This window comes from Desmodus rotundus, chromosome 3 (assembly GCF_022682495.2).
Source record: "Desmodus rotundus isolate HL8 chromosome 3, HLdesRot8A.1, whole genome shotgun sequence".
NCBI lineage: Eukaryota > Metazoa > Chordata > Mammalia > Chiroptera > Phyllostomidae > Desmodus > Desmodus rotundus.
Genome location: NC_071389.1, coordinates 7,567,246 through 7,593,070, shown reverse-complemented (window position 1 = coordinate 7,593,070; position 25,825 = coordinate 7,567,246). Strand labels below are relative to the sequence as shown.

The 25,825-nt window shown below is 48.7% G+C and overlaps 1 protein-coding gene across 10 annotated transcripts in view; it reads right to left on the bottom strand.

Annotated features, from left to right (window-relative positions):
* Nucleotides 1–25,825, bottom strand: part of PRDM2 (PR/SET domain 2) — a 119,863-nt gene that overhangs the window by 20,565 nt on the left and 73,473 nt on the right. For 4 of the 10 annotated variants that reach the window (XM_053919910.1, XM_053919908.1, XM_053919909.1 and 1 more), the window contains 2 exons: nt 21,026–21,136; nt 12,291–16,662 (listed from right to left, as the gene is read on the bottom strand). The exons of 2 other annotated variants lie outside the window; for them this stretch is intronic. In XM_053919910.1, coding sequence (XP_053775885.1) covers nt 12,291–16,662; nt 21,026–21,136 — 4,483 coding nt within the window. Of the gene's footprint in view, nt 1–7,837; nt 9,281–12,290; nt 16,663–21,025; nt 21,137–24,781; nt 24,841–25,825 lie in introns of those variants that run through there. 4 more of the 10 variants (XM_024554247.3, XM_024554248.4, XM_045190534.2 and 1 more) reach the window with 3 other exon arrangements.

The window sequence follows — 25,825 nt, the reverse complement described above, 5'->3', positions numbered from 1 at the left end:
TGGTCCAGCAAACGTCACTGACCAGCAAAGAACCAAGAGGCAAGACACAATTTTTAACGAGCGGGCAAACTCCGCCAGCAGATTCAGTTCTGCTGCCAGCGCACTCTGCTTCCCGGGAGGCCCCTGGTGTCCTCTCAGGCCCCGCCTACCCCCTTATTTACAGGAAATATTAATGGGCCCACTACCTAGCTCCCTGGCCCACAGAGGATCGGCGCCTCTGGAGGAAGCCAGGGAGTGCAGACTACGTGCATAAATAATAAATGAAAATGGAGCCAGTGAGCACATCCTTCCTAAAACAGTCTTACGTCCTGTCTCAAGCGTCTGCATCCCACGTGCCTGAATTACTGCTCAGGGCGTGGCTTCTCCACCATGGTGGTCATCGGTGGTCACTTTGAGCCTGTCAGGGAAAGGCGAAATCGTGTCCAGTGCAGATTTTAAAAACTGGGGAGCAGCAGATACATTAGACCCGACAGCAGACACCTGTGCGCAGAACTGTCCACCCCACCCCTTTCTGTGTGCAAGGCACACACCGGGCACCAAGCCCCTGACCCTGAGCGTGACCTCGCCTCTGAACCCAGCCAATGCAGCAACCCAGGCAGCAGCTCCCCAGGCACACATGGAAACCTATGTGGAGAGACTTCTATGCGACAGAAGGAAGTTGACACCAGGGAGCCAGGCTTGGACGAGTCAGCGTCTGGGCCTGCCCCTTCCCTCACAGATCTGGGTGGCGTTACACCAGGCCTGGCTGGAACCGCGCCGTCTGGTCTCCCAAGAACAGGCAAAATGGACCAGGATCGGGCAGGGCCGAGACCTGTGTTCACCTCCTGCGTGTTTTTGCTCCTTCAGACCAATGGGTGCTTCCCACCCACACTCAGCAGCTGCTTACCAGCAAGCAGTCTCCCTGCTCCACTAGAAAGACCCGGGCTCGCCAGGGCTTCCCTCCCAGGTCGGCAGATGAGGCAGAGCAGCTCTGATGGCCAGATGTGGCCACACTGCCTGGACCTGGCTCTGCTCTTATTCTGTGACCTTGGGCAAATTGCTTGACCTCTCTGTGCCCGTTTTCCTATTTGTGAAAGTTTTCATAGATTATTTTTTTGCTTGTTTTAATTAAAGGGGCAATATAGGAAAATCCCTGAAAAATGGGGCTGGAAGCACTTTAATACCAGTGATCGTTCTCACACTGTTTCAGTTGAGGTGGGTTCCCTGGTTGTTTTCATAGAGCTAATGAAATGTCTTCTTCTGAATCTACCTTTTAAAATGTATGTTTTGGCTTTGAAATTCAAAACTAAGAGAAATACAGTCACATGGACTATTGGTAGAAAGACACTAATCATCTTTTTTCTCACCTTGCCTTGAAATGACGGCCTGTCTCCCGGCACACTCTCCTTAGTTCTGGTGGGCGGGCGCGCCTGGCGTGCAGAGGCAGCAGCCACGGTCCACACACGTGGCCAGCTCCAGCCCGACTGAGACAGCAAAGGCCTCTGGGGTCAATGGCGGCAGAACCAGGAGTCACTGCAGGGCCCTCTGTGGGGCCAGGCAGGGGAGGATGGGGGACGTTCTGGCCATAGCGCCCTGTGCTGTCGTGGAACCACATGTGTGGCAAGTCTACTCGGAGCGGAATCCGTATCAGATTCAAATGGAGATTCAACAGGACATCTTCAATCAATGACAATCACTGTGACGGTGATTGTCGTGACGGTGGCTAACATTCACGGAGCGCTTACTAAAGCAGGCCACTCCTGGGGTCCTCACGGGCTTGTCTGTCATCTCCACAAGCACCCTTGGTGGTCATGGAAAGGAAAACTGGGGCTCAGGGAGATGACATAATTTGCCCCAGGTTCCAGAGCTAGTAAGTGATAACGCCAGGATGCAAATACTTTATTCAATTAACAAGTATTTATTGAGCGGCTGCTACATGCCAGGCAGTGTTATACAGACTGCAAATGCAGCAGTGACAGCCTTCCTGGGTGGACTTCCCGTCCTGGGAGGAGAGACCTTCAGCAAAACAATGCAGCAGGTCTTTGCACAACCCATGGAAGTATTAACTGTTTCCAAGAAAAGTACAGCAAAGAACGGGGGAGGAACAAGAGCACTTACTTCAGAGGGGTGGTCAGGGAAGGCTTCTTGGAGGAGGTGACAGCTGAGCAGCACCCTGGGGCCAGCTGAACCAGTGCCCTTACCTACATTCCACTGCCTGTGATGAAATCACAGCGAAACCTCCACACCAGGCCAGTGCTGGCCTGCACGGCACCATCTCCTTCCTGGAAGGCAAGGGGCCTTCAGGGAATCCTGAATGTGGAATGTGTGATCACAGCAGCCACCGTGATCTGAAGCTGTGGCCCATGCCGCACCCCCTCTCTGCAACAAAACCCCTTTGGGCAATGATGTCAGCATGAGACGTTTGGGGGGCACAGAGAATTAAGAGGTTTCGCAATGCCTTTAAAAACAGGGCTTTGGAACCATATGGCCGGGTCTGGGCTCTCTCACAGCTGTGGGACGCGATGCAAGTGAGGCTGCCTCCCAGGCTCGATTTATCTGCACATGCTGAGAAGGCCACCTCCCCCGCAGTGGTGGGAGAGCTTCAGACGAGCAAAGCCAAGCAGAGACCTCAGAATGGTGGCTCAGTGTGGCCAGCCACGTCCCAGGTGCCTCTGCGAGTCCCAGGACACAGGACAGAGTCCACAGATCTACAGCCCAACGCCTTCGTGACCCAGCTGGACCCTTAAGATGCTTTCTGAGTGGTTGGCCGACTGAGTCACTACCGGAGGACATTCCCGATCTCATGAGCCCAGTACCACTTGGGAAGAGAAGCCATCTGACAGTGTGCCTGCACGCAAGCCGCGCTGGCAAGCGTCGGACGTGACTGTAAAGAGCCAAGTGAGAGAACATTACTGCAGGAAAAACTGCATCCATGTGAGTTTCAGACAACTTTATTCCAGTAAGAATAGTAAAATATTACAGATTGGGCAATTATTAAATACTGAAACAAATGCAATGATTTAAAATTGGAATTCTATTTTTAAGTTAAAAAAATGAAAATTGCCACAACTGTCTCCTAAATCCCTTTTCGTTATTAACTTACCTGTGCAACACTTTCCAGGTCTTTTTTTTCCTTCTAATGATTCCTACTGAAAATCCCCATTTAGATTGAACACTGAGACTCAGTCGCTACCCAAGCAGAATCCCAGGTGGTCCAGCAGGCTCCCGTCCAAACACTGCTGTATTCATCACTATGTTCTGACTCAGAAAAGAAAGCTGCACCTCAGCATCCCTCTGGAGCTCTGGCATTGCTGAAATGACACCCAAGTTCTGGCCCCTGAGGTAGCACCTATCAAGCAATGTTCAAAACCGTGGGTCCTGGCTGGCGTCCTGAGCTGGTTTAGAAGCTGGGCACGGGAAGGCACATTTAGGCACTAACTTCTTCCACAAGGTCCTTACGCTCTCTGGAACAGCCTGAATTTCAGGTCGCCTTCTATGGGAGAGAGTTGAAAAGGAATCCCGCTGGGGTGAGGGAGGCAGAACACAGAAGCCCCGGGCAGTTGGGCAGTTGGGCAGGCTAATGCTAACGAAAGTCTCTCCAAGCCCCCCTCAACAGCTCCCAACAGCACTGCAAGTGATTTAACGTGGACACACCTGGTTTTCCCAATTCTTAACCTACAAAGTAAATAAAACCTACATACACCCTCCTGGCCCTAATCTTGTACTTTAAAAACAGCTTCTTACTGGCAGAAATTTAACTCTTTGTTTTGCATGTAACGCATTATTTACTAAGGTGACAGTCAACACTCTCCGCTTGGGCTCATGCCCAACAGGTCAACGTTCCCAAGTGACATCTGAGGACACTACCCAGGACCCCCAGGCTCTTCTTTAGAACCGCTTCTGAAATCACAGGATATTATTATAATCAGCTTGGTTTCCCTGCCACAGATTTTTTGGACTAATCAGATCAATCTAGAAAGTCAGCTGGGCCTGGGCGGGTGTGACCCGGGCAGGAGCATACCCTGCGGTGCCCAGTGAAACTGGACACAGCTTCCGAGGAGCAGCCCCAGCGGATCCGCAGTCTTGCTGCAGTAGGAAGACTTCCGTGCCCACCATGGGGTGACTCGACTTGTTTATGAAGGCACGAAAAGCCGTTAAGGAGGGTTTTACATTTAGAGGAAATGAAGCCTTAAGAAAAAAACTGTAAAAATGACAGGCAGGATGGTGCAGGCTGGAGGCCGTTCAAATCCCTGCTTGCCACTTGAGAGTCAGGTGACCTTTCGACTCCAAGTCTGTTTCCCCATCTGTAAACGACACCAACCTCATGGTGTTACTGTCAAGGGTCCGGTCTGGAAAATGCTCAGCACAGTGCCTCGCACTCAGAAAGCCAGCGAAAGCTGTGCCAGGTTCCCCGAGCCTGTCACCACTTGCAGAGGAAGAACTCGAGCGAACCAGTTGGCTGGAGACTAGGAGTAGGCTGGGGTGGTGGCCTGGGTGGTCCCCAAAGGGGAGACTGGGGGCACAGAGCCTGAACCCGTCAACCAATGAGCCGCCTTACATTCTTCCTCTGCACTTCACCCACTCAAACCTCGAGTTTTGTTCCAACATTTTTTTCTTGACCGATGCTTTGTCTAGAAAGAATTTAACAGTAATATGCAACCAGGTCCAATCTGGATCTAGTCTCTTTTCCCAAAAACACCCCGCAGCACTGCACATTCAAGGCCCTGCATCTCCTGGGCCAACTCCCAGGGAAAGGTCACAAGGCGGGCTCCAGCCTTGGAATAAACATGCTGGGAAAGTGCACAGCAGGCCGGAGCTCTTTCCCCCTGGAGGCCCATCCGCTCTTCCGTCCACAAAGGACACACGCCTCTCCACAGCCCGGGGCCGCGCCCCAAACCCCACAGCCTGTGAGAAGATGGAACAATGAGAGCACCTACTTTGCAGGGTGACTGTCAGGATTAAATGTGAGGCACCATGCGGCTCAAGTCAGAGCAGATACTTTAGCAATGAAGGACAAGACACATTATTTTCCCCCACATAAATTCAGAAACTCTTCAGTGTGCACTGAAATTAACTACGAAATTTATCATACAGACTACACAGGCCTCGCCCCCAACTACCCTACCTTATTCTTATCCTCACTCAAGGACACACTTATTGATTTTAGAGAGGGAAGGGTGGGGGGAGAGGGGGAGAGAAATACTGCCTGCTCTTGTACACGCCCCAACTGGGGATAACCCACAACCTAGGCATGTGCCCTGACCAAGAATGGAACCTACAACCTTTTGGTTTACGAGATGACGTTCCCAACCGAGCCACGCTGGCCAGGACAACTAGCCTAATTTAAAGGGTCAGTTGTGGGGCTTTGGAGCTGGCAGCCTGACATCCTCTCTGGGTGACACTGGAGAACCACTGAGTGGGGGCAGGGCGTGGCTCCCGTGCTCCTCCAGCCACACAAGACCTCCAGCAATGGTGTGCTCACTGGGTAGCGCCGCTCCCCTGCCTCCCCAAGTCCCTCAGAATGGACTGTCCACTTACGACATTTGTGGACACCCTCAAGAGGGTCTGACCAGGACACTGGCTGAGAGACCAGCCCCTGAAGCAACAGCAGCAGCGCTGGTGCCACCAGGGAGGAGAGGCCAGGGCTGCTGGGCCTCCTGACCCAGGACGGAGATGCAGACCTCCTTCTCTGTCAGCCCAGCCTTGGAGCACTTTAAATCGGCCTATGAATCTATCCAAGGTGACCTTTTTGTCACCCGCCTGTACTCCAATCCACTTTCGAGGTAAATTGCCCTTTATGTACCTTTTTATGGCTGTAAGTCAATCTACTCAGAGAGGCCTGCTATCAAGTCAAAATCCACATGAATAAAACATCAAACACCCTAAGTGAGCTGTAATTTCGGAGGTCACTGTAACGTTCTTACAGTCCGGGCTCACCTAGACACCCACACTCCGGTACCGAGCTAGAGGCATCCTCTTGCCCACCTGGCCTCTGGAGGGACTGTGACGAAGCAGTGGGTTTAGAAGATGAAGTATGAAAAAGGAAAAAAGGCCACCGTGCCCATTTAAGTTCCCTGCTGGGCGGGCCTTTCGTCCTCTGAGGTTAGCACCGAGGACACAGCCTGGTACACGGTGCTCGAAGAAGTAATGTGATTCTGTATTAACATCTAGAAAGTACTTGTGACCACCAAATTAAAAGAGCCATCCTAGAGAGAAATTTATCATCAGCCACAATGTCATAGATGCTGAAAACATCAGCAGGGACACCAGGCTTTAGTTACTAGCTTTTAACATTTTAACATTTAACTCCATAAGGAGTAAAAGCAACCAAAGCGTGCAGGTCATTCCTGGCGAGATGGGAGTCAAGTGACTTCTTGGGGGCCCCTCCGCCAAGTCAGGACTCGAGTGCCGGGACGTCCGTCGCTGCTGTAAGAGCCAGGGACCCACGACAGACCCTGCCCTGCTCCCCAGTCCGTGGGTGGCTGCCAGCCTCCAGACCCAGCAAGAAGACCTCCTCCAAGAAGGAGAATGCAGAGACCATCTAGCTACTCCCCACTTTTGGCACACTGGGAACTGAGACCCAGAAAGCAAAAAAACAGCCCGAGGCCAAGCTACCAGAGACCGGGAGGCAGAAGGCTGGAAGGCGGGCGTCGGCTGCTGGCACAAAGAGAGGGGCGTGGTGGGCAGATGCCAGGACTGAACCCACCTCCTCCCAGAGCTGCGCCCTGTCATCGCAGGACATGCTGTCCTCAACAGGCAGCCATGCGGGGGCTCAGGCCTGTTTAGTGGGGTCACTAAAACGACGAACACTTAAGGCCATTTTGTAACTCCTCTGACTTCTCCCGCCACTGCCCCCAGCCTTACTCCTGTGTCCCTGGCTCCTCCCACTGGGGTTCTATCGTGGGGGGATCATAAAGCAGAAATGAGAGCATCCGGCCAGGAGACACTGATTCTACCTGCAGCCTTCCCGCCTTCCCTAAGAAGGAATGAGAGATACACAGATACAAAATAGGAGAACCATAGGGCTATCACGTAGGACTGCATGAAACTGCTGACATTCCACCATTTTCAGTCTGAAGATGGAGCAGCAATCACGTACAAACTTAAAACAGATGTTCCAGCCTCTTCACTTCGTTCTCGGGGGATCCTTAATCAGGCCCCCCCCACCACTAGTCAACTGTTAGCAAGCACACAGGGAGCCGAGACCCCACACGTGAAATGCTCGCCTCCTCTCAAGGTGAGGCACTTCTCAGCACCACCACCCACCCGACATCTCGGCCACCCCCCAGTGGCAAGTAAGCAACCTGCGCCAGCGTGCTCAGTCACTGACCGACGGGCACGGGTGAAGGCCGCCGGACGGACTCACCACGGGCCCAGCAACGCGGTGGCTGAGTGCTCTGCCTCCGCGCCTCTGCCTGCTTTGTCCTTAACTGCTCCCGACCACGTACAAAATGCAGGCCTCTCACAAGCGTTTAGAAAGTTTTTATTGCTTACAATGATATAAAATGTACCGTTTAAATGTCCCCCTATTAGTATTAAGTGCTTGCTAGCAACAGCATAAAAAAACTTCAGTACATCTGAGCTCAACCACTCGTCTCCTGCTGGGAGGGGAGAAACAGCGACAACAGCTCCTTGCTCTGAAAAGGCTACATTGGTGAAAATCAAAGGACAACCCTTTTGTATGTCAAATTGTAAATTTTAATGTTTTCATTAGAATAGTCTTTTATATCATAACTCTCCAACAAGAAACAATAAAATAACTAACAGTAAACTCCAGTACAAGTACACTCTCCAGATTAACAACGCAAACAAATGTAAAATGTAAATCACATATAATACAATTGAAGCGTCAAAACAATTTAAATAATTTTAAATATTTTATTTTTAAACTGCTACAAATGCTTTACATATATTCCAACATAAAAGTCCCCAGAACAGAAATGTAACAAAATGGGAATGATAGTGAAAGGGTTAAAGTGGCACAAATTCACCAAACAAGTATTAAACTACAAATTTTAAGAGGTAGATTACTTTTTAAAGTTGAGAACAGCAACAATAAAAACGAAACCATGAAGAACCTAGCCATTTCCCACCAACTCAGTCACTAATCAGGGTGAAAGCGTATGATGCAGGGAGGAAGGGCGTACTCAGGAAGAGGCCAATCTGTAGTCTTTAAATCTCCACTAGACTGAAGTGTAAAACCTGGTACATATATTCATTTTTACTTACAAGTCGACATACATCTTCACAGGCCTGTGACGCATCCTGGGCATTGGTATATTGCTACATAGTCTCTGATAATATAATAGCTATAAATTAGTGCCAGGTGATTACTGGAGAGGATGTCCATCTGGATACATACACACGAAACTGGAAGAGGCGTAAAAAAGGGGTCCATACCCAATCTGGTTTCCTCTCCGTTATGCTGGCAATCTGCTTGTGATAAAAAAGCAGGCTAAGAGAGAATCTAAACGCCTCTCTGTCTATAATTAATTTAAAAGAAAGGCATCAAGAGCTGGTGTGTGACCAAAACACCTAAAAAAGAGTGCATTAGAATTTGTCATCCCTGAAGTCTACAGCAACCTACTGATAAAACAGAGAACTTGCTTTGCAAGGTTAAGTTCAAATCATTCCTTTCTCTGCAATGTGCCAAAAACCAGGGCCACACTCACATCTGAGCGGCCAGTCCCGTGAGGACGAGCCCGTTCATCACGCCCGTCTCACGGCGCCCTCCTGCATCTCGGTCACCCGGGGCCCAGCACGGGCGACACCCCAGCAAAGCAGCGGGCGCCTGACTCTACCCAGGGCAACGACAAGCCTGCCGGCAATCGGCGTGTTAGGGGCTGAGTCAGCTTCGACTGGTCTTGCGAGCGTGGCAGGTCTCCTGTCCTTTGCCGTGGTGCTTATCCTAGGTTGGGCATGCATTACCTTTACTGAGTCAATTAAGGTTTGGTTTGTGTGGGGGGCTTTTCTACAGGAAGTGCCTAGAAAATAAGAAAACTGAAGATAAATGACAATGTAACACAACCTTACACACAACTGACCGTGTTAGAGAGACGGTGCGCAGACCACATGACCAACGTTATTACGACAGCAACAGGACGGCTTCTGAAGGTGCGCAGGAACCCGGCACCCTACCCAGCGGGCGCGTGCCGGCACAGGCCCAGCCCTACTTGGAGTGGCGTGGCAGAGATGGATATGTGAGGAAAGTAACATCGTTTTATTTCTTTAGTAATTCGTGCTGGGTGGGAAAACTTGGCATTTCATTTTGATTCTCCATCTTTAAGGTGTTTTTGACTGGCTGCAACGGAAAAATAGCCTTTTTAAAAAAGAGCTGCTCTAAAAGGAGCATTACAGAATGTAAACATACCTTGCTTTACAAAGACCAAAGACGAGAGGGAGGGGAGTAGAAAGGGTATCTCTTTCTTTGTCTCTTAGTCTTCTATCCTAGCCCATGGAAAGGAGCCCTCAGCATCCATTCCCCCGTACACCAGGGCGGCTCCAACTGCTCACTGGGGCGGGTGAGCCAACCCGAAGGGCACCGGATTAGGGCTCAAAACGGAAGACCTAAAGATGAGCAGTGCGCCCAGCATCCTTTGCTGCTTTGTCCTCCGAAGAGGATTTGGAGCCTGTGTCTTTTTCACACCCTGGCTGACACAATGGCTGGTGTGCTCCTGGAAACGGCCAACGGGCACATTCTGCCGGACCCTCTGTGTTAAATGGAAAGCTCCGCCTTCATGTGCATGGCTGACCTCGAGGATGTACTTGAGAAGCTGTGGCGTCCTAAGCTGGCCTCAGGGGCACAATGCCTGAGTGCTGGGGGCTGGCTCCTAATCACGTGACAATGAACCACACAGGAAGAGGATGCCCAGGGTACTATGGCAAGTCCCTGCTACGCGAGGGGGCACTGAAGCGAGACCACTGAAGACGGAAGAAGCGAGTGTTTCTAGCCCTGCGTCAGGAATCACCCCTGAATAAAACTGACAAGTAAAACCGGACTGAAGGAGGGACGACTTCGGTTCACAAACAACTCCTTGCCAGAGTGACACACCCAGCACACCCGCAGGGTGAGGCCTGCGCTCCAAGCCCTCATCAGGTCCCCCGGCCCGGGTTCAGGAATGCCGGCTTTCCACCAAGTGCGCGCCAGGGTACTACAGAGACCACACGGACTCCCTGAAGAAACACCCGCTCCTGGGCCTGGGTTATCAGAAGGTGGTGCCCTGTACTTCACCAATGTACGGGCACTTGTCGGTGGGCCCCTGTACAAGACACAGGTCCTTCGGATGGGTCCACAGCACGGCTCTAGCAACTCACACCAAGGGAGGACAGCCACTCTGGATGCCTGCTGCTACCATCTGCCAGTGAGAACAATACTGTTTTCTTCGTATCTGATTCTGCGTTTCCTTTTAGGCCAAATTTCATTCCAGCAACGTAACCCTCGGTTAACTATCAAGCAAAGCAGAGTAATTAAAATTAACTGGAGTAAACACAAACACAATTTTACTGGACACTCTGGTCCCTGTGGTCTTAAGGGCTCTTCAGAAAGCACTGGACAAGCAAGAGGCTATCTGAACAAGCTTCCTAAGCTTATCATTACTCAGAACTTCTCTTTACAGTATTTTAAGTTTTCATACCAACTTTACCCAACTGTGCGGCATAAATAGGGTGCAGTACGAAGTGAATCTTTCATACCACGCTGGAGACAAAAGGGGACACACACAGTACGTTCTAAAGCACAGAACACCTGGGAGGTGTTCTGAAGTCCAGTCCGTAAAGATGACAGCATACTCTGGCTCTTTATCCTCAAACAGGAACCAGAGTTCAAGAACATCCCGTTGCGGTGGGACTTCAGAACACAGGCTGAGCACAAACAGGTACAGGTAAACTGCTACAAGCAGGCCACTTTAAGGGCTAACAGACAGGTGTTCAAGCATACCCCATGGCCGGAGACTGAAATGCTGAGTAAGACCTGGAACAATTATTTAGCACAGCTCTGCAGCGGCTTTTTAAAAATGAGCCTTTACTCCGACAGTAATCGTTCCAATCGGCCTTGGCGAACGGCTCTGCTCTCCGTCTTTCTTCAGCCTTGACCCCAGGCACACCAGCACCCAGAGTTCCACCTCATCGGTTGTGCACTGATGACAGCGCCTGAGTCCTCGCCACCTCCCCATAGTGGCAGTCCACTCCCCAGTCAACTCTAATTCTGTCTGCCTGAAATACCAAAGAATTTGCAGACACCGAAAGCTACAGCCAAGAAAGCCCAGAGTCAGGCAGCTCACTCTATAAGCCCGAGACTGTACAGTATTTTGCAGAAATGCTCTCTGATGATGAGTATTTCACAAGCTTGACCTGCAGGCAATTTTCAGCAGACAGTAGGAATTCCAATAAAGTGCATCAACTAAGGTTATCTAAGGAGCTTGGACATTCTGGGAAGTCCATGTGACAGACCTGACTACTGCCCTATGTTCTGTGGCACTGGGAACACTTCCAAACAGAGGGAGGACACAAACCACAGTGAGACCACCTCCAGTCTATCAGGGTGGCTCTGACAGCACTCCTGGGAGACAGGCACCGACAGGCTGGGCTCAACAGCCCTGGGCTTCGACTCGTGCGGGAAGGAGCCACGGTGGCCTGGCCTCTCGGGGTCTGGGCACTCTCCTAGCTCCTCCTCTTTTGGGATGGGGCCTGCTTACTGCCCCAGGCCTGGAGACAGGAGGGGCAGGGACCATAAGGCACTGTAAAGTGAATATGGTGTATTTTGTTTTAACCAATGAGGCAAGTTTTCACATGAGAACAGCAGAAGCAAGCATGGATAATAGAAGCATTCTCGGTTACTACAACTGCGCTTGAGTCACAGAAACACTAAAGATTGCAATGTGGTTTTAATGACCTCAGCAATCCATTACAACAGAAGAGAGCGATCTACGATCCAGAAATAACGTGATACTGACACGTTACCCAAGACTGGAAGGAAGTTCAAGAGAATTTCACCTCTTCATATAAGGGTGCTTTTGAGAGCTTCCCAGTTTCAAATCCACTTCACACTGGCCCCAAGGGGAAAGGCCCAGCTGTGGGTCCTAGGTCTGAGATCAGAGCGAGGTGGTATCCATCTCTGCAGCAGCCAGAGCGGTGACCCTTCTTTACCTGCCTACAACTTAAGCAACAGCCACTTCCTTTCAGTGCTTATGTCAAAATTATACAGGAAAAGAAAAAAAAAAGCCATTGGGCAAGTATATTGTTTTCTTCCAACCGTCCTTCCCGCCCCGCGCTCTTGGGCTCTGCACTCCCCGGCCCTGGGAGACATGGCTTACCTGAAGTCCTTCAGCTCCTGCTTGCTGCTGCTGTCCTCCCTCCTGTTCTCACTCAGGTCGGCAGCAGCTGCCAGCTGGAGGCTCCGGGTGATGGGCCCTCCACTCCGCTCTCTCGATTTTACGTTGAACCGGTCTGTTCTTTTCTTACTGGCCAGGGCGGATTTGCTTTGTAAGATGGCCTTGCTTTTCTGCACCCTCACGTGCAGGCTCCGGGACGTCTTGCTCGAGAGCTGCGCAGAATGGTTCTTGGCCACGGCTTTGGGTTTTTTCCCCTCGACATGTGTTATTTTGGCCATTCTTATGGGGCTTGAGTTCCTTAAAGAGGAGCTTGGTTTTTTGGACTTCACTGAAGCTGCGAATTTGACATTCTGCTTGGACCTGAAGGACGAGGAGGGCAGTGCGACCTGAGCAGGGCCTGAGCTGCGAGCTCTGGTCTTGCCCAAAGGAGCCTGCGTGCTTTGCATTTTAATCTCTGCATCCGCTGTCCGTCTCCGGCTGCTGTTACTGTTTTTGTCACTGCTTGCAGGTGACAAGTGTCCACCTTTCTTGGATGAATGGGAAACTCTTTTTTTAGAAGGAGAAAGCGGTTTTTTGGGACAGCTAAAAGCGGCGTGCTTATTCAGGCTGCCAATGTACGTGAACTCCCTACTGCAGTACGGGCAGATGTGCGAGGAGCACTCCGAAGCATTTCTTAACTCGACCTTCTGCTTGGCAGACTTGGTTTTTTGCAGGATTGCTTTCTGGACAAGCTGATTTTTTTTCTTCAATGCATTTAACTTGAGCTTATTTGGGGACACTTTGCTGAGCTCCACACTGAAGTTCAACCTTTTGGGCTGTCCCATTCGTCTGAAGGCATTTTTCCCAGAGTTATCCAAAACCACCACACCGTTTTTGGGCTGCACAGTTTGTTTCAACGGTACTGGATTTTTCTTCGGGGTGTACCTCTTCTTGTCGCTAGCAGAAGCACATGCCAGGATGTGTTTGTGTAACTCAGGCATGTTGTCGACACCTTTGCCACACTTTGTACAGCGAATGGCCGTGCTGAAAGTCTGTGGAATGTTGTGGGTAGTGAAATTGGTGGCTGTCGCCCCGATACCCATGGGGTTTCGGTGATGGTACTGAAACGGAGGCGGCTTGAAGCTTGGGTAATGTTGATTGAGACCCAATCGAACATCTGGATCTTTCGTCTTTATTCCAGAAGCCATTATCTTTATGGTTGTGTAAAGCTCTTCGGAAGAATCGTTTAACTCCTCTTCCTCTTTCGACATCTCTGAAGGGTCCTCTGGCAAACCCCGCGAGTGCTCCACGCAGGCCTTGCTGGGGTCTGTAAAGTTCTGCGGCCTCAGGGTGCCGCTTTCAAACTCGCGGTGCGTGCACACCTTATCTGGGTGGAGGTCTCGCTGGTGCTGCTGCAAATTGCACAGAAAAGCAAACTCTTTTTTACAAACTGAACACACAAAGATATTCCCAACTCCATGAAGCAAAAAGCGATGTTCTGACAAGTCAGTTCTAGCTTTAAAAAGCTGCACACAAAATTCACATTTGAAGGGCCATTCCTCAGCATGAACAGATAAATGTTTGGTTAGATCTTTAATGGAAAGAAAAGGCGATTCACAGACATTGCAGACAAAGTTTTTGTTGAATGTTTCTTGAACAGTATCCTGTTCAACTGCAGACTGGGGCTCTTCCCTGGGTTTTGTATCTTCGCTCTCTAATTCCTCCTGTTTGAAAGATATCATGGGGAGAGAGGCTTCCAGATTATCCCCAGAGGAGACGACGGATGATACCGCTGAGAGCGGAGGCGGGGAAGGGGAAGAGGAGGAAGATGATGAGAATGAAGATGAAGATGATGAGGAAGATGATAAAAGTGTAGGAGGCCCCGGTGAGGCAGCGGACATGAGAGGCTCCACGGAAGGAATGGGAGATGCTGATGGAGACACCGTAGGAGAGAGAATTGGGAGTGGGGACTGTGTCGCAGCATTCGAGAGTGGGGAGGGACAGGGGTGAGGAGACGCCCCGGAAGAGGGGGCTGGAGGAGGTATGGTAGGGAGGAGTGGAGGAGGTGGTGTGGCAACAGTTAACACAGGCGGACAGGGCGGAGGGGAGGAAGGACGTGTTGGCATCAAGAGAGGAGGCAGCTGCCCGGAAGAAAGGGAGGGTGTCTGGAGGGCAGGAGATGAAGGAGAAACATCAGGTGGAGACTCCACAGCAGGAGCAGATAAACTAGCGTCGGGGCCAAGGTCAGGTTCTGCTTGGGGATCTAGGGATTTACAAGGACTCAGGTTCCTGGTCCCATCTGACGTGTTTTCCATGGGTACACCAAGGCCGTTGTATTCATTGAGAAGAACCTTCTGCAGCATGCAGGTGGTCGGTTTCTTTTTCTTGACAGCACTGCAGGCTGGCTGCACCACGGTACTGTCTCGGAGTTCCTTGCCTTCCGAGTCACTACAAGGCTTTCTATGCACGCTGAGATCCAACACAGACTCCCACTGGACCGGGGTCTTGGCTGCACCCTCGGCCTTCTGTTTGACGCCGCTGGACAAATCCAGTGGCTGCTGGTTGCACACATTGCTGTAAGTGGAACTGGACGCCCACTCTTTAGATACCTTGTATTCGTCAAAGCCTAGAGGGCTCACACCTTCTCTCTCGTCTCTCCCAGACAAACTCCACGCAGGGGAGTTGCTGTGACTTTCTAATTTGGGCTTTTTGGAATTTAGAACTGCATCAGCCCACACTGCTTTACCGTCGCTCTGCTTCCCAAAGTCTCGGAGGGCAGGACTGTGCTGTGGAGAACTGGGAGGGGAGCTGGTCCGCCGCTTGAACCTACTCGCGGTCACGGGCAGCATGGACGCGGGGGCGGACACACAGAGGGGACCTATCTTAGGGATCTCAGTGGCCGACATCCCCGCGGGAGGAGTCAGTTTATCCTGGGTCTGGAGGAGCTGTTTGAGCTTGGAGGACAAATACACGCCCTTCTCTTTGTGGAAAGACGCAGCCTCTGCAGTGGATATGCTAAGCGGCAGGCTTAAGGAGCACGAGGGTGCTGTGGGCTCAGACTCGGCTTCTGCTTTAATTTTGGGTAACACGGGGGGACTGGCAGTTCTCCGTCTCTTGGACTCACTGTTGGTGCTGCTGGAAGGCTCTTTAGGAAGATCGTCTGTTATGGGGACCTGTGTGGTCTTTATATTTTGAGTGATTTCCACTGTGACTGGAGTGAGCAGACAATTTATACCGTACAGGTCTGCTGAGCTGGATTCCATCTCGATCACATCACAGTTACTGGTGCTGCTGCTGGTTTGAATTTTACCATCAATATAGTAATTTAAGTTTTCAGAGATATTGCTAGAAATATCCATGATGTACACGTCATCTCCCTCCCCTTCTTCCTCTGGTTCTGTGCTTGGTACATAGACATTCTGGGTGGGCTGGGCCTGCTCTACAGGCAGCTGCGGCTCTTCCAGGAAGCCACCTTTTCTCCGCACACCTTTGGGGATCAGATGGCGTTCGTGAACTCTACGCTGATGCCGTCTCATGTTAGTGTGAGTTCCAAAAACCTTTTTACAATATTTGCATGGATGAAGCTCTTTAACATCTCCATTCTCTTCCACAACAGAAGAATTTACTGTTTCTTGGGAAGCTCTCTCTGAACTCAAGAGCAGACAGTCTTGCCCGAGACTGGGAGGGTTCGAGGCATCTTTTGGAGTGGCGCTGTCTCCAGATACTTTGCCATCAGCTGGGTCTTCTGATGGCTGTAGTGTTAGGCTGGGTTTTCGCTTTAACCCCACCTCGTGGCGACGCTCATGCCTCCGCCTGTTGATCTGCGTGCCGAACGCTTTCCCACAGTACTTGCATCTGAAAGCATGGCTGACTGTGGACACGTGGATATGCATGTGACGCTCAAGCCCCTGTTTGGTTGTAAACTTCCTTTCACAGTGCTGACATGGGAACATCAACGCTTCAAATACATCGCCATTGGCCTCTTCCTTAGTTTGGGGAATTTTGTTAACAGGTGTTACCTCTGGAGAGTCTTCAACAGTTTCTTTTGAAATATTTTTTGGTTCTTCTAATAAATCTTCTAGCTTCTCATCACACCGTATTTCTGGCTCTCTCACAGAACTTTCATTTGGCACGTCGGCTTCTTCTTCCCCCTCTTCCTCCAGTTCATCATCTTCATCCTCTTCTTCCTCCTCTTCTTCCTCCAAGTCATTCACCTCAATTGTTGCTTCTTGCTTCTCGTCAGGTCCTGCCTGCAGCTCACAGGCAGGGGGAGGGCTGACTAGTTCTGGAAGCACAACCTGACAAACCACCTCCTGGGGATCAGTTGTCTGCTCAGCTGTGGAAGCTGAAGGCTTCTCATCCTCTTCTTTGGAACCTAGAGAGCACAGGGAAGCAGAAGCATGGTGGTGAGGGTAAAAACCAGCCGGTGTTAGGATCGAATCCTATCATTCAAGGGAGGTTAGGATTAACTTAATAAACAACATCCTCATCTATCACGTCGTATTGAACTGGAATCCCTTTCAGTCATTCAGTTAATATTTATGGAGTACCTGCTTTTAACAAGGCAACACACTAGCCAGTAAGGAGACATACATGAATAAAGAGTCACATGAACTTGTGTTCTTTTCTGTGTCTAGTCGCACCTGCATACACGCATTTTTATTTACAGAAATTGCAGTGCTTAAAGTTGTGTTGGAGTAGCTGATACTGAATTTCAGAAGACTAGTTGTGAATTCCAATTTCTCATGATTCAAAACTGAAATAAGAAAATTGCTAAATATACTACCAGGTTAGATTCTTAGTGGTCTTTCTTGAACAGAATGATTCTCTCCCGCCTTCCTAACTAAATCCACATATTTAGAAGCCTGAACATTTTTCAGAATCATGTGATCAGAATTTTCTCAAGTAAGATCATCTCTTCAAAGCCTGATAAAATTATTAAGAGCTCAGGAGTCCTGATGCCCAGGAAAAACCCAGGGCGTCAGGGAGGGACTCACTGGTCAGGGGACAGCTGAGCAGAGGCCTAGAGAGAGTGAGTCATGCAAACATCTGGGGGAGGGCAGCCCTCCGGGTGAGGGGCAGATGCGTAAGTTCTGAGTCAAGAACTTGTTAGATGTGTTCAAGGAAAAGGCTGTGGGTGAGGGAGGGACTGGGGGAAGGCAGAAGAGTCGGAGATGAGATCAGAGGCCAACTCGAACAGGACCTTGGAGATTGCTGGCCTTTACTGTGAGTGAAACAAGGAGCTACCAGAAAGTTCTAACAGAAATAACTCATATTCAGGAGTCACTTGAGCTACTACGAGGAAGACAGAAAACTCTCGGTGGATTCAGGTGGAGGCAAGGAGACGAGAAAGCTACAGCCTCCAGGAGAAGGGTGGGGTGGAGGGGACTAGGGTGGCGTGGGGAGGTGGGGAAACAGCCGGACTCTTGATATATTTTGAGGATGAGCTGACAAGATGTGCTGGCTGCCTGGCGGGGGCGACAGAGGTGTCAAGGTGGACCCCAGAGCAGGCGTAAGAGCCCTGCTGACTGAGCAGCAGGAGACTGAGGGAAGAGCCAGTTTGGTTGGCGTGGGCGCTCTGGGAGAAACCAGGTTGACCTGGATGTGCTCAACTTTGAGGTCCCTAACAGGTACCCGGGTGAAGGTGCTCAGTAGTTACTTATAGATGACTCATTCAACAAAGGCGTGGAGCCCAGAAACGTCCCAGACCTCAGACTGGAAACGGTGTTTGAAGCATGCCACTGGACAAGGTCCCCTGGAGAGTGAACGCAGGCAAAGGTGGGCAGTGTGTCCCCAGACAACCTCAGTATGTACAGGTCAGAGGAAAGACCAGTGAGGCATCTGGAGAGCCGGAAGCGTGGTGCCCTTAGGCTCAGTGAGGACAGTTTCAAGGAGGGAGTGGTCACTGTGTCCGGAACTGCTGCCGGGCTGGGCGAGAGGTGGGGAAAGAAGAGGCGCAGTGATCGTGACAACGGTGTCAGTGAGGCAGTGGGGACACATGCCTGAGGGAGTTCCTAAGAGAACAGAAGGAGGAGGGAGGGACAGGGAGACTACAAGCAACTCTTTCAAGTTCAGCTACAAAGAAAAGCAGAGAAATGGGATAGTTGTTGAAAGAAAACACAGGGACAACAGGGGACTCTAAGACTGGAGCTGCCACAGTGCCTTTAATGCTGCTGTAGAGGGTCCTCTCTCTACACTACCACCCGAGTCTCTGCTCAACTGGGCCCCTGGGACTGCGGACACCCGGGGGGTCAGAGGCTCTGTGGAGGGGGAGCTACAGGGCCCTCAACCGGGCTGTTCGCTGCCCCCTTCCCCCCCATTCACCGGGCAAATCCTGACCACACGCCAGTACTTGGTGCACAAGACTGTCAAGACCCTTGTCCTCACAGCGCTTCCCCTGGGTAGGAGCCCTGGGCAAGTAAGCAGGCAACTCTACCGGAGCAAATTCACAGCTATGCTCGAGGAACATGTGCTGCTACAGAAGCACGCGAGAGGAACGTCTTATGTGGCTTAGTTACTCAGGGGAGGCTTCTTAGATGGAGTACTAGGCCGACCCTGAAGGTCAAAGGCAGAAAAGGAAAAGCAACGGGAGGACTCAAAACAGGCAGCACACTGTGGATTCCTTTGGACTTACCTGGGGGCAATGGAAATCCATGAAGCTATTTTAGAGCAGGAGAATGCCCCTAGAGAGAGGTGGCTGCCCTGTGGGTGCAGGGACTGGGAAGAGACATTACTGCAGGCAGAAGACGAGTAATGACGCAGCAGCGTTAGAAGGGAGACAGAAGCAGCGGAGGCAGAAAAAAGGTGGCCAGACTGTCAAGATCGAAGAGGCCTGTCACAGAACTGGTGACTGGGAATGGGAGGGGGAGGGGCTAAAACCCCAACTGTTCCGAGCTCTGCAACAGAACTTAACACAACTCAATTGTTCAGCCCCAGCCACCTTGCCGTTTCCTAGGCAGATCAGTCTTACTTTTACCCATCTGTTACTGTATTTACAAGCAGTGAGGCTTCTGTCTCTAAACAGAAACCAGCCTTCTCTCCCCCAGGCAAATTTCATGAATTCCATGAGTTCTCCACAACTGGGAAACCAGTCATTTGATGGTGGTAATGTATTTCGAATTAGGAACTAACTCCCTTTTCAAATACATGTTCAACACAGACTCACCATGTTGCTAAAAAAAATGTTGGAATGAGACAACAGAAAACGAACATAACTTCTCTACGGCCCAGAGTTCATTTTTGGCCAAAATGTGTGGCTTTCAATGAAAAAGAAATTCTTTTCTTTCTCTGTGACTGGTGAACAATTCCAGATTGAGAACTATCCAAAGTAATACAAATGAAACCCACACAGCTCTGCTCACTAGGAGGCCCACACCCAAGTGGTCCACATGCCCATGAGCTGAGCTGAGCCTAAATGTTAAGGGAGGCTTCGCGAACACAGGGGCGTCCAGACTGCTGGCTCAGACCGTTTTCGAAGGACACGCAGAACATTCGGGAGAGGCCGACAACTACCCTGTATAAAACCAATCATTTAACCAGCTACTCCACAAAAAAGTAAACATTAAGTATCTTTTTCCATGGGACCTGATGTTCTATCAGGAAAAAAAGTAACTGTCTTGAGTTTTTTAAAGGGAAGATGGGGCTGCTGGATTTTCTTTGTTAATTCTGCCACTAAATGTAGTGAGGTTCTTTAGTTATTTTTGTTGTTGTTCAAATAAATGTCTTAGAAAACCTGCTATCAGTAGGCAGAACCTAGTTTTATAAGGTCCTGGGAAATAAACTTGTCTATTCTTGCTTCACAAAATGCCACAGGAAATTACAATCCTTTATGAATGTCATCGCCACAGAAGTGCTAATAAAATGGCTTAAAAGGAACCCAAAATATCTTGTCGGATTTCTTCCTCTACAAATGTTTCTTGAAAGAGTCCCAGGCCTCCACTTTGAAATTCGCCTGTTTGGGTCATAAAGAACAACTCTTAAGCAAGCTCTGGTCTTTGCATAAACTGGCCCCACGACAAATTAAGACAGAGCTCCCTCCTACATAACAGCGCTAGTCGCCATTTGGTGGCTTGACTGAGCAACCTGCCTTTCAGGTTAACTTTCAGTCCGTTTCTCTAAATTCTTACAGCACGAAGGGCCGAGGATATTAATCCTCAGAAAAACCAGAAAAAAGGAAGTTTGGTGGGGAGAAAGAGATAAAATAGGAATTTAAATTTTAACAAAAAATCATTTTTCATTCTGTACACTTTTCGTTCTGAAACATAAAATCAAGGATGTTTGATATTTTAGGTAATTTTTTAACTGAACTACAAAAAAACACCTAAAGCATGTAACTGGTTAAGTATAGAGCAAAATAAAAGGTTTACAAGGCAAACACACCAACGTGCCCACTCCACAGATCGGTGACAACTAGTACTGCACCCACCTGTCCCTGTCAGCCTGACTTCCAACACAGTTAATTTCTTTGACGTTTTCAACTTTGTGAATTATTTATAAACACAATCATATAGAGTGTTTCACCTTATTTTAACCGGGGCATAATTTCATTTTTAACAAGGAAGGTCTTTAATCATCTTTTGAAAGGGAGGTGGGATGTGGAGTGCTTCTAAGGGGCCTTCTTGCTATTTAATAACCTTTATAGTTCTTGAATGATTCTCAGAAGGGTATTCCAAGGTGGTATGAAGTTATACCAACTGGTGTTAGACCCCTAAACATACAAGTCCAATACCCCAGCTTACCTTCTGCAGAATCTCTCATATTTGCAGAGGCGGAATCTGGCTCACTTGTCTTCAGCTGTATGTCTTCAGTTTTGTTTCCTTTGTTTTTATTTTCCTGGGGTTTTTTCTTCCCTGAAACACATTATTTATTTATTTGTTCATTCATTCATTCATTTACTATTACCCTGAGTTCTTAAAGAAGACAATTGCTAATCCAATCACAGCAAACTGTCTATTTCTAGGCAGCTATCACTTCAGATTCCTAAAGAAAGGAACACATGGTGAATACAAATACTTTCATGTCAGAGAAAAGGAAAAACCCACAAATCTGTATTTTTGAGAACCTTGGGCATAGTTCCCTCTTGGCTGAAACAACTATCACACTAGTAAGATAGTATCTTCTAGAAAAGTTAACAGTAGTGATGTCACAGGAAAACTAGGTAAGAGCACCAAGTTCTAAGACCATACACATAAGAGGGACTGGCAGAAGTCTGGTTATTTATAAGAAGCGCATTAGGAAAAACAATATGGGGTAACTTGGGGCCCTTTTAGTTAAGATAGGAATATAACTGTCAAAGTAAAGCAACAGAAGCAGAGATTCTGCTGAGTCGCAGGAATACACACGCACAAAGGCTCCAACATCACAGGCAGAGCAATTACGAACAATTCACTGTCCGCCCACAGAGCGAGGCACGCAGAGGTCCTGAGTGACTCCACTCGAGGTCCAGAACCACTCAGTATTTCATTAGCAATTCAGAGGCTGGAATTCAGGACACAGTAACTGAATGCCCAGTGACACTACAGTTCAGAGGTAGGAGGAAAGCGCAGCCCATCTCTGACAAGCTGGAAGAGCGAACTCAAGTCACCGACACACTCAGGCAGGACGCACAGTTCCTCGCAGAACCTCCTACCACTGGAGGTTCCGAAGTTCGGTCTCTCCAGGACTTAACCACAAGTTGCCGACCTTTCTTTGCCATTTTCAAAAGGCTAAGTTTCTTATGCCTGTTAGCTTTTATTTTTCAATTTTCGGATTCAGAATAGATTCCTATCACCTTGCCCCAACAATGTCCTTCTATTTCTGCAATGCTCTCCTCAACCCCCAGAGCTTTTCCTAACAGGCCTCTAGCCACCTTTCTCTCTGAGTTAGACAAACTAGAAACCACTCGCAGTTTCTGGAAAATGGTATTCTCCATAATAGAGAATCACTATGGAACAGCATAATTATCCAAAATGTAGGTAACAGATAAAAATTTCGGTCAGAGACACAAAATATCATCATTGCAAAGATCATAACGGCTAAAAATAAAAACATCAATTACAATACAAAGCAAATATTATTAATCCTAAAAAAATACAACAGGATTTTGAGAAATATTTAAGAGATTCAACAAAGAAAAAATACTTAATAATCAGCTATTTAATGTTAGTCTTAAAAAGAAAATTCTAAAATACCATTTGGAATCTCTAATTCTTCAGTAAGAAGACCAGTTTTCTGCAACTGTGTACAAGTTCTCTCAAACAATTTCTGAAAACAAGTCAATCCGCTCATTTCCAAAGGCTGCTGAAAACAGAACTTCACTGGAACGGCATCCTGGTGGGAACAGAGGCAGAGTCTTCGGGGGAAAGGCAGATTTGTGTCTCCAGGTAGGGTTATAAACCAATCCCCCTCTGTAAGGGGCGAGGCCAGGAAAACACGTCACCACTGCAAAATGTTGCCTCCTTTCTCAAGTCTTCCCGTCAACAGCGCTATCTGATGATGACAGTAGCTCCCGAGGAATCCAGTTGTGCTTCAGGGAATCTGGATTCCAACCTTTCAGCCAGGCTCCTTATCTTCACGATGACTTATACCCAGCCCACAGCAGGCCGCTGGTGACAAACAATGCAAATACCAGTGGCTGGAGACTAACGTCAACTGCTCTAGTTCTGTGGGTCACGTCTCATGAGCTCCCTGTAAGGCAGGGGTGACAGACTCATTGTCACCAGGGGCCACATCAGCCTCCGGCTGCCTTCACAGGGTCGAATGTAATCTAGGACTGTGTAAATGTGACTACTCCCTAACTAGGGGCAAGGGGCTCGGCGCTGCCACCAGGTGGAAACCACGTGCTGGGCCGGATAAAACGAGGTGGCGGGGGGGCTTGATTTTGCCACCCGTGCTGTAAGACGCTTCATTCGAAAGTTATGTTCAGAAAAGTTTTCCCCTGGATCAAAATCAGTAGTTTATTATAAGACATCAGTACTACCTCATGTCCTCCAAACAGGCCTCTTACTTTCTACTCTATATGGATACAAGCTTTTGAATATGCAGAACCAGAGGTATGGTCCAAACCTTCCCTCTTATGCATAACCCTACACACATTAAACAGCTGCACTGTAAAATTTAACAGAAATACAAATGTCAATTTACTGTAATATAGTCCCTTGCAAAAGATTTTCTGCAACCTCTCAAGCACTATAGAGGCTAGTTAGCAGGTGATACAAAAAAAGTAACTGGCCTATATGTAAAAAGCACATTAAGTGAGATTTCCAGGTTTTTATTATAATAAAGCAAAGCACAACTTTAGTAATACCATTCCTTAGTATGTACTCAGAATGAGGCCACATGACCACCTAAGAGGTAAAACTACTGTCGGGAGTTTTATTCTCTGCCTAGCTGATACCGAGTGTCAAAGGTCTAGTTTCGGACTTTCCAAAACTAACCAGTGAGAAGGATCCCTCCCGTCCCCAGGTGCCTCTTTCAAAGCCACCACCACGAAACCCTGACTCCCTGGGAAGAGAGGCCACCTGTGGGAGGTACATCTGCAGCCTATTCCGAGAGTCACCAGAGCACCCCACCCCTGGCTGCTCAGGCTGGACCCCAGGGCGTCTCCACCACAGCCTGAGAGACAGCTGGGCCAGGCCACGCTCAGCTGTGGGGCTGTCCAAGGCATCGGAGGGTGCTCAGCCACATCACTGACCTTCACCCACTAGATGCCGGTGTCACTACCGCCCTTCTAGTGTGACAATCGGAAGTCCCTAGATGTGGCCAAATGGCCCAAATGGATTGGAGGGGGAGGACTCTCCCCCAGTTAAGAACCACAAAGCTAAACCAAAATAACATGGGTCACTACAGACCTGCGACTCTGCAGTTTATACATTTATCAGAAATTTTTAAAGTATCTGGATCACACTAATAAACCAATTCTAAAAACAAAGAAATGGAAAATTAAGTTTACCTCCTAAGTACCTTTCAGTGTACATCGATAAACTTAGTCTTATGATGGAAATGTGTCTATCGTGAATCTAATTATCATCCTTCATTCATGGAACTGAAATCATCTGACATATGAAATGATTTTCTCCATCTTTATCAGAACATGGAACACTCGAGGTACCTCCCATCAGGAATGCAGACTAGTGGTGAAGGGACTGTTGAAATCACCTGTCCTGCTTGCTATTTCACAAGAGAAACCAAAGGCCAGGCGACCACCCAGCCTGGGACAGACCAGAAACCAGGGCCCGTGGGTCCTGAGTCACACTGAGGTGTGCCTGGGGTCCCTCACAAAGGTGAACATCGCAATAAAAGGTGGAAACAGTTCCATTTCCTTAAATCAGTACATGTTCCCCCCGGTATTTGGTTTCAGTTCTATATATAGTAAAATTAAAATAAAAAGCAAACCTATAACCAAAAATACCCCCAGGAATGACTTTTACGAAGGGGAGGGGACTGCTGGTCTCTATCTGTGAGAGCTGGCGCGGCAGAGCCCACTGGGAGCCTGGTAAGCACACGTGTGCACTTACCATCAGGTTCCTGCAGGGTCCTACACAGAGGCTACTGCCAGCTGCGTGCTCCACTTGCTCTAAACAAGAAAGATACAGGAATGAAACACAAGGAAAGTGAAATGGAAACAATGACAAAGAACATAATGAAGCACAGAACAAAACTGTATGCTTATATATAAGGAAAAGAAATATACACACAAAGATGAAGAAAACAAAATGAAACAGAAGGAAAATAGCAAATCTGTTGCATCAAGATTCTCACCCCAAAAATTGTAAATGAATCTCCTTAGTTGGGGGTGGGAGGTGGCATACTTACTCTCGGGTCTGTGCCATGCCCGTGTTGTGAAACTGAAGCTCTTACCACTAAGCACCACTCCCCGCTAGACCCCAAATTGCCACACCACGCCTCTCCTTTCAGAGACACGCCAGGACCAGAGAGGTAAAGTCATCTATCTGAGGCCACACAACTACATTAGCTCTAGAGTCAGAATTAAACCCCAAGAATCACAATGCTACAAGTGCTCCTTCTACTGCATTTGTTTCTTAAGACCGAAAGTGGCATAGTAAGAATAACTTACTCTTTAGAAAGCACTTTGTATCCATTATTTTACTCACAGGCAAATGAAAGTGGTATAAAGACTTCCACTGCATTTATAGAAAAGGGAAATTCAAATTGGAATGCAGATTTTTTTCCACTTCAATTTTATCTATGCCAGAAGCAAGTACAAGTCAACAGCAGAGAACCCCAATCTGAGCAAATACGATTCACCATTAAATAATATCAATAAAACTGGTTTACTAGTAAAATAGCTACCATATAGAAAAACCTGACAGCCACAATGATGGATTTTTAAAAAGATTTTATTTATTTTTAGAGAGAGGAGAAGGGAGGGAGAAAGGGAGAGAAACATCAATGTGCAAGGGATACATCAATTGGTTGCTTCTCACACGCCCCACCGGGGACCTGCCCCACAACCCAGGCATGTGCCCTGATCCCGAATCAAACTGGTGACCTTCACCCACTGAGCCACACCAGCCAGGGCTACAAGGATGGCTTTCTAA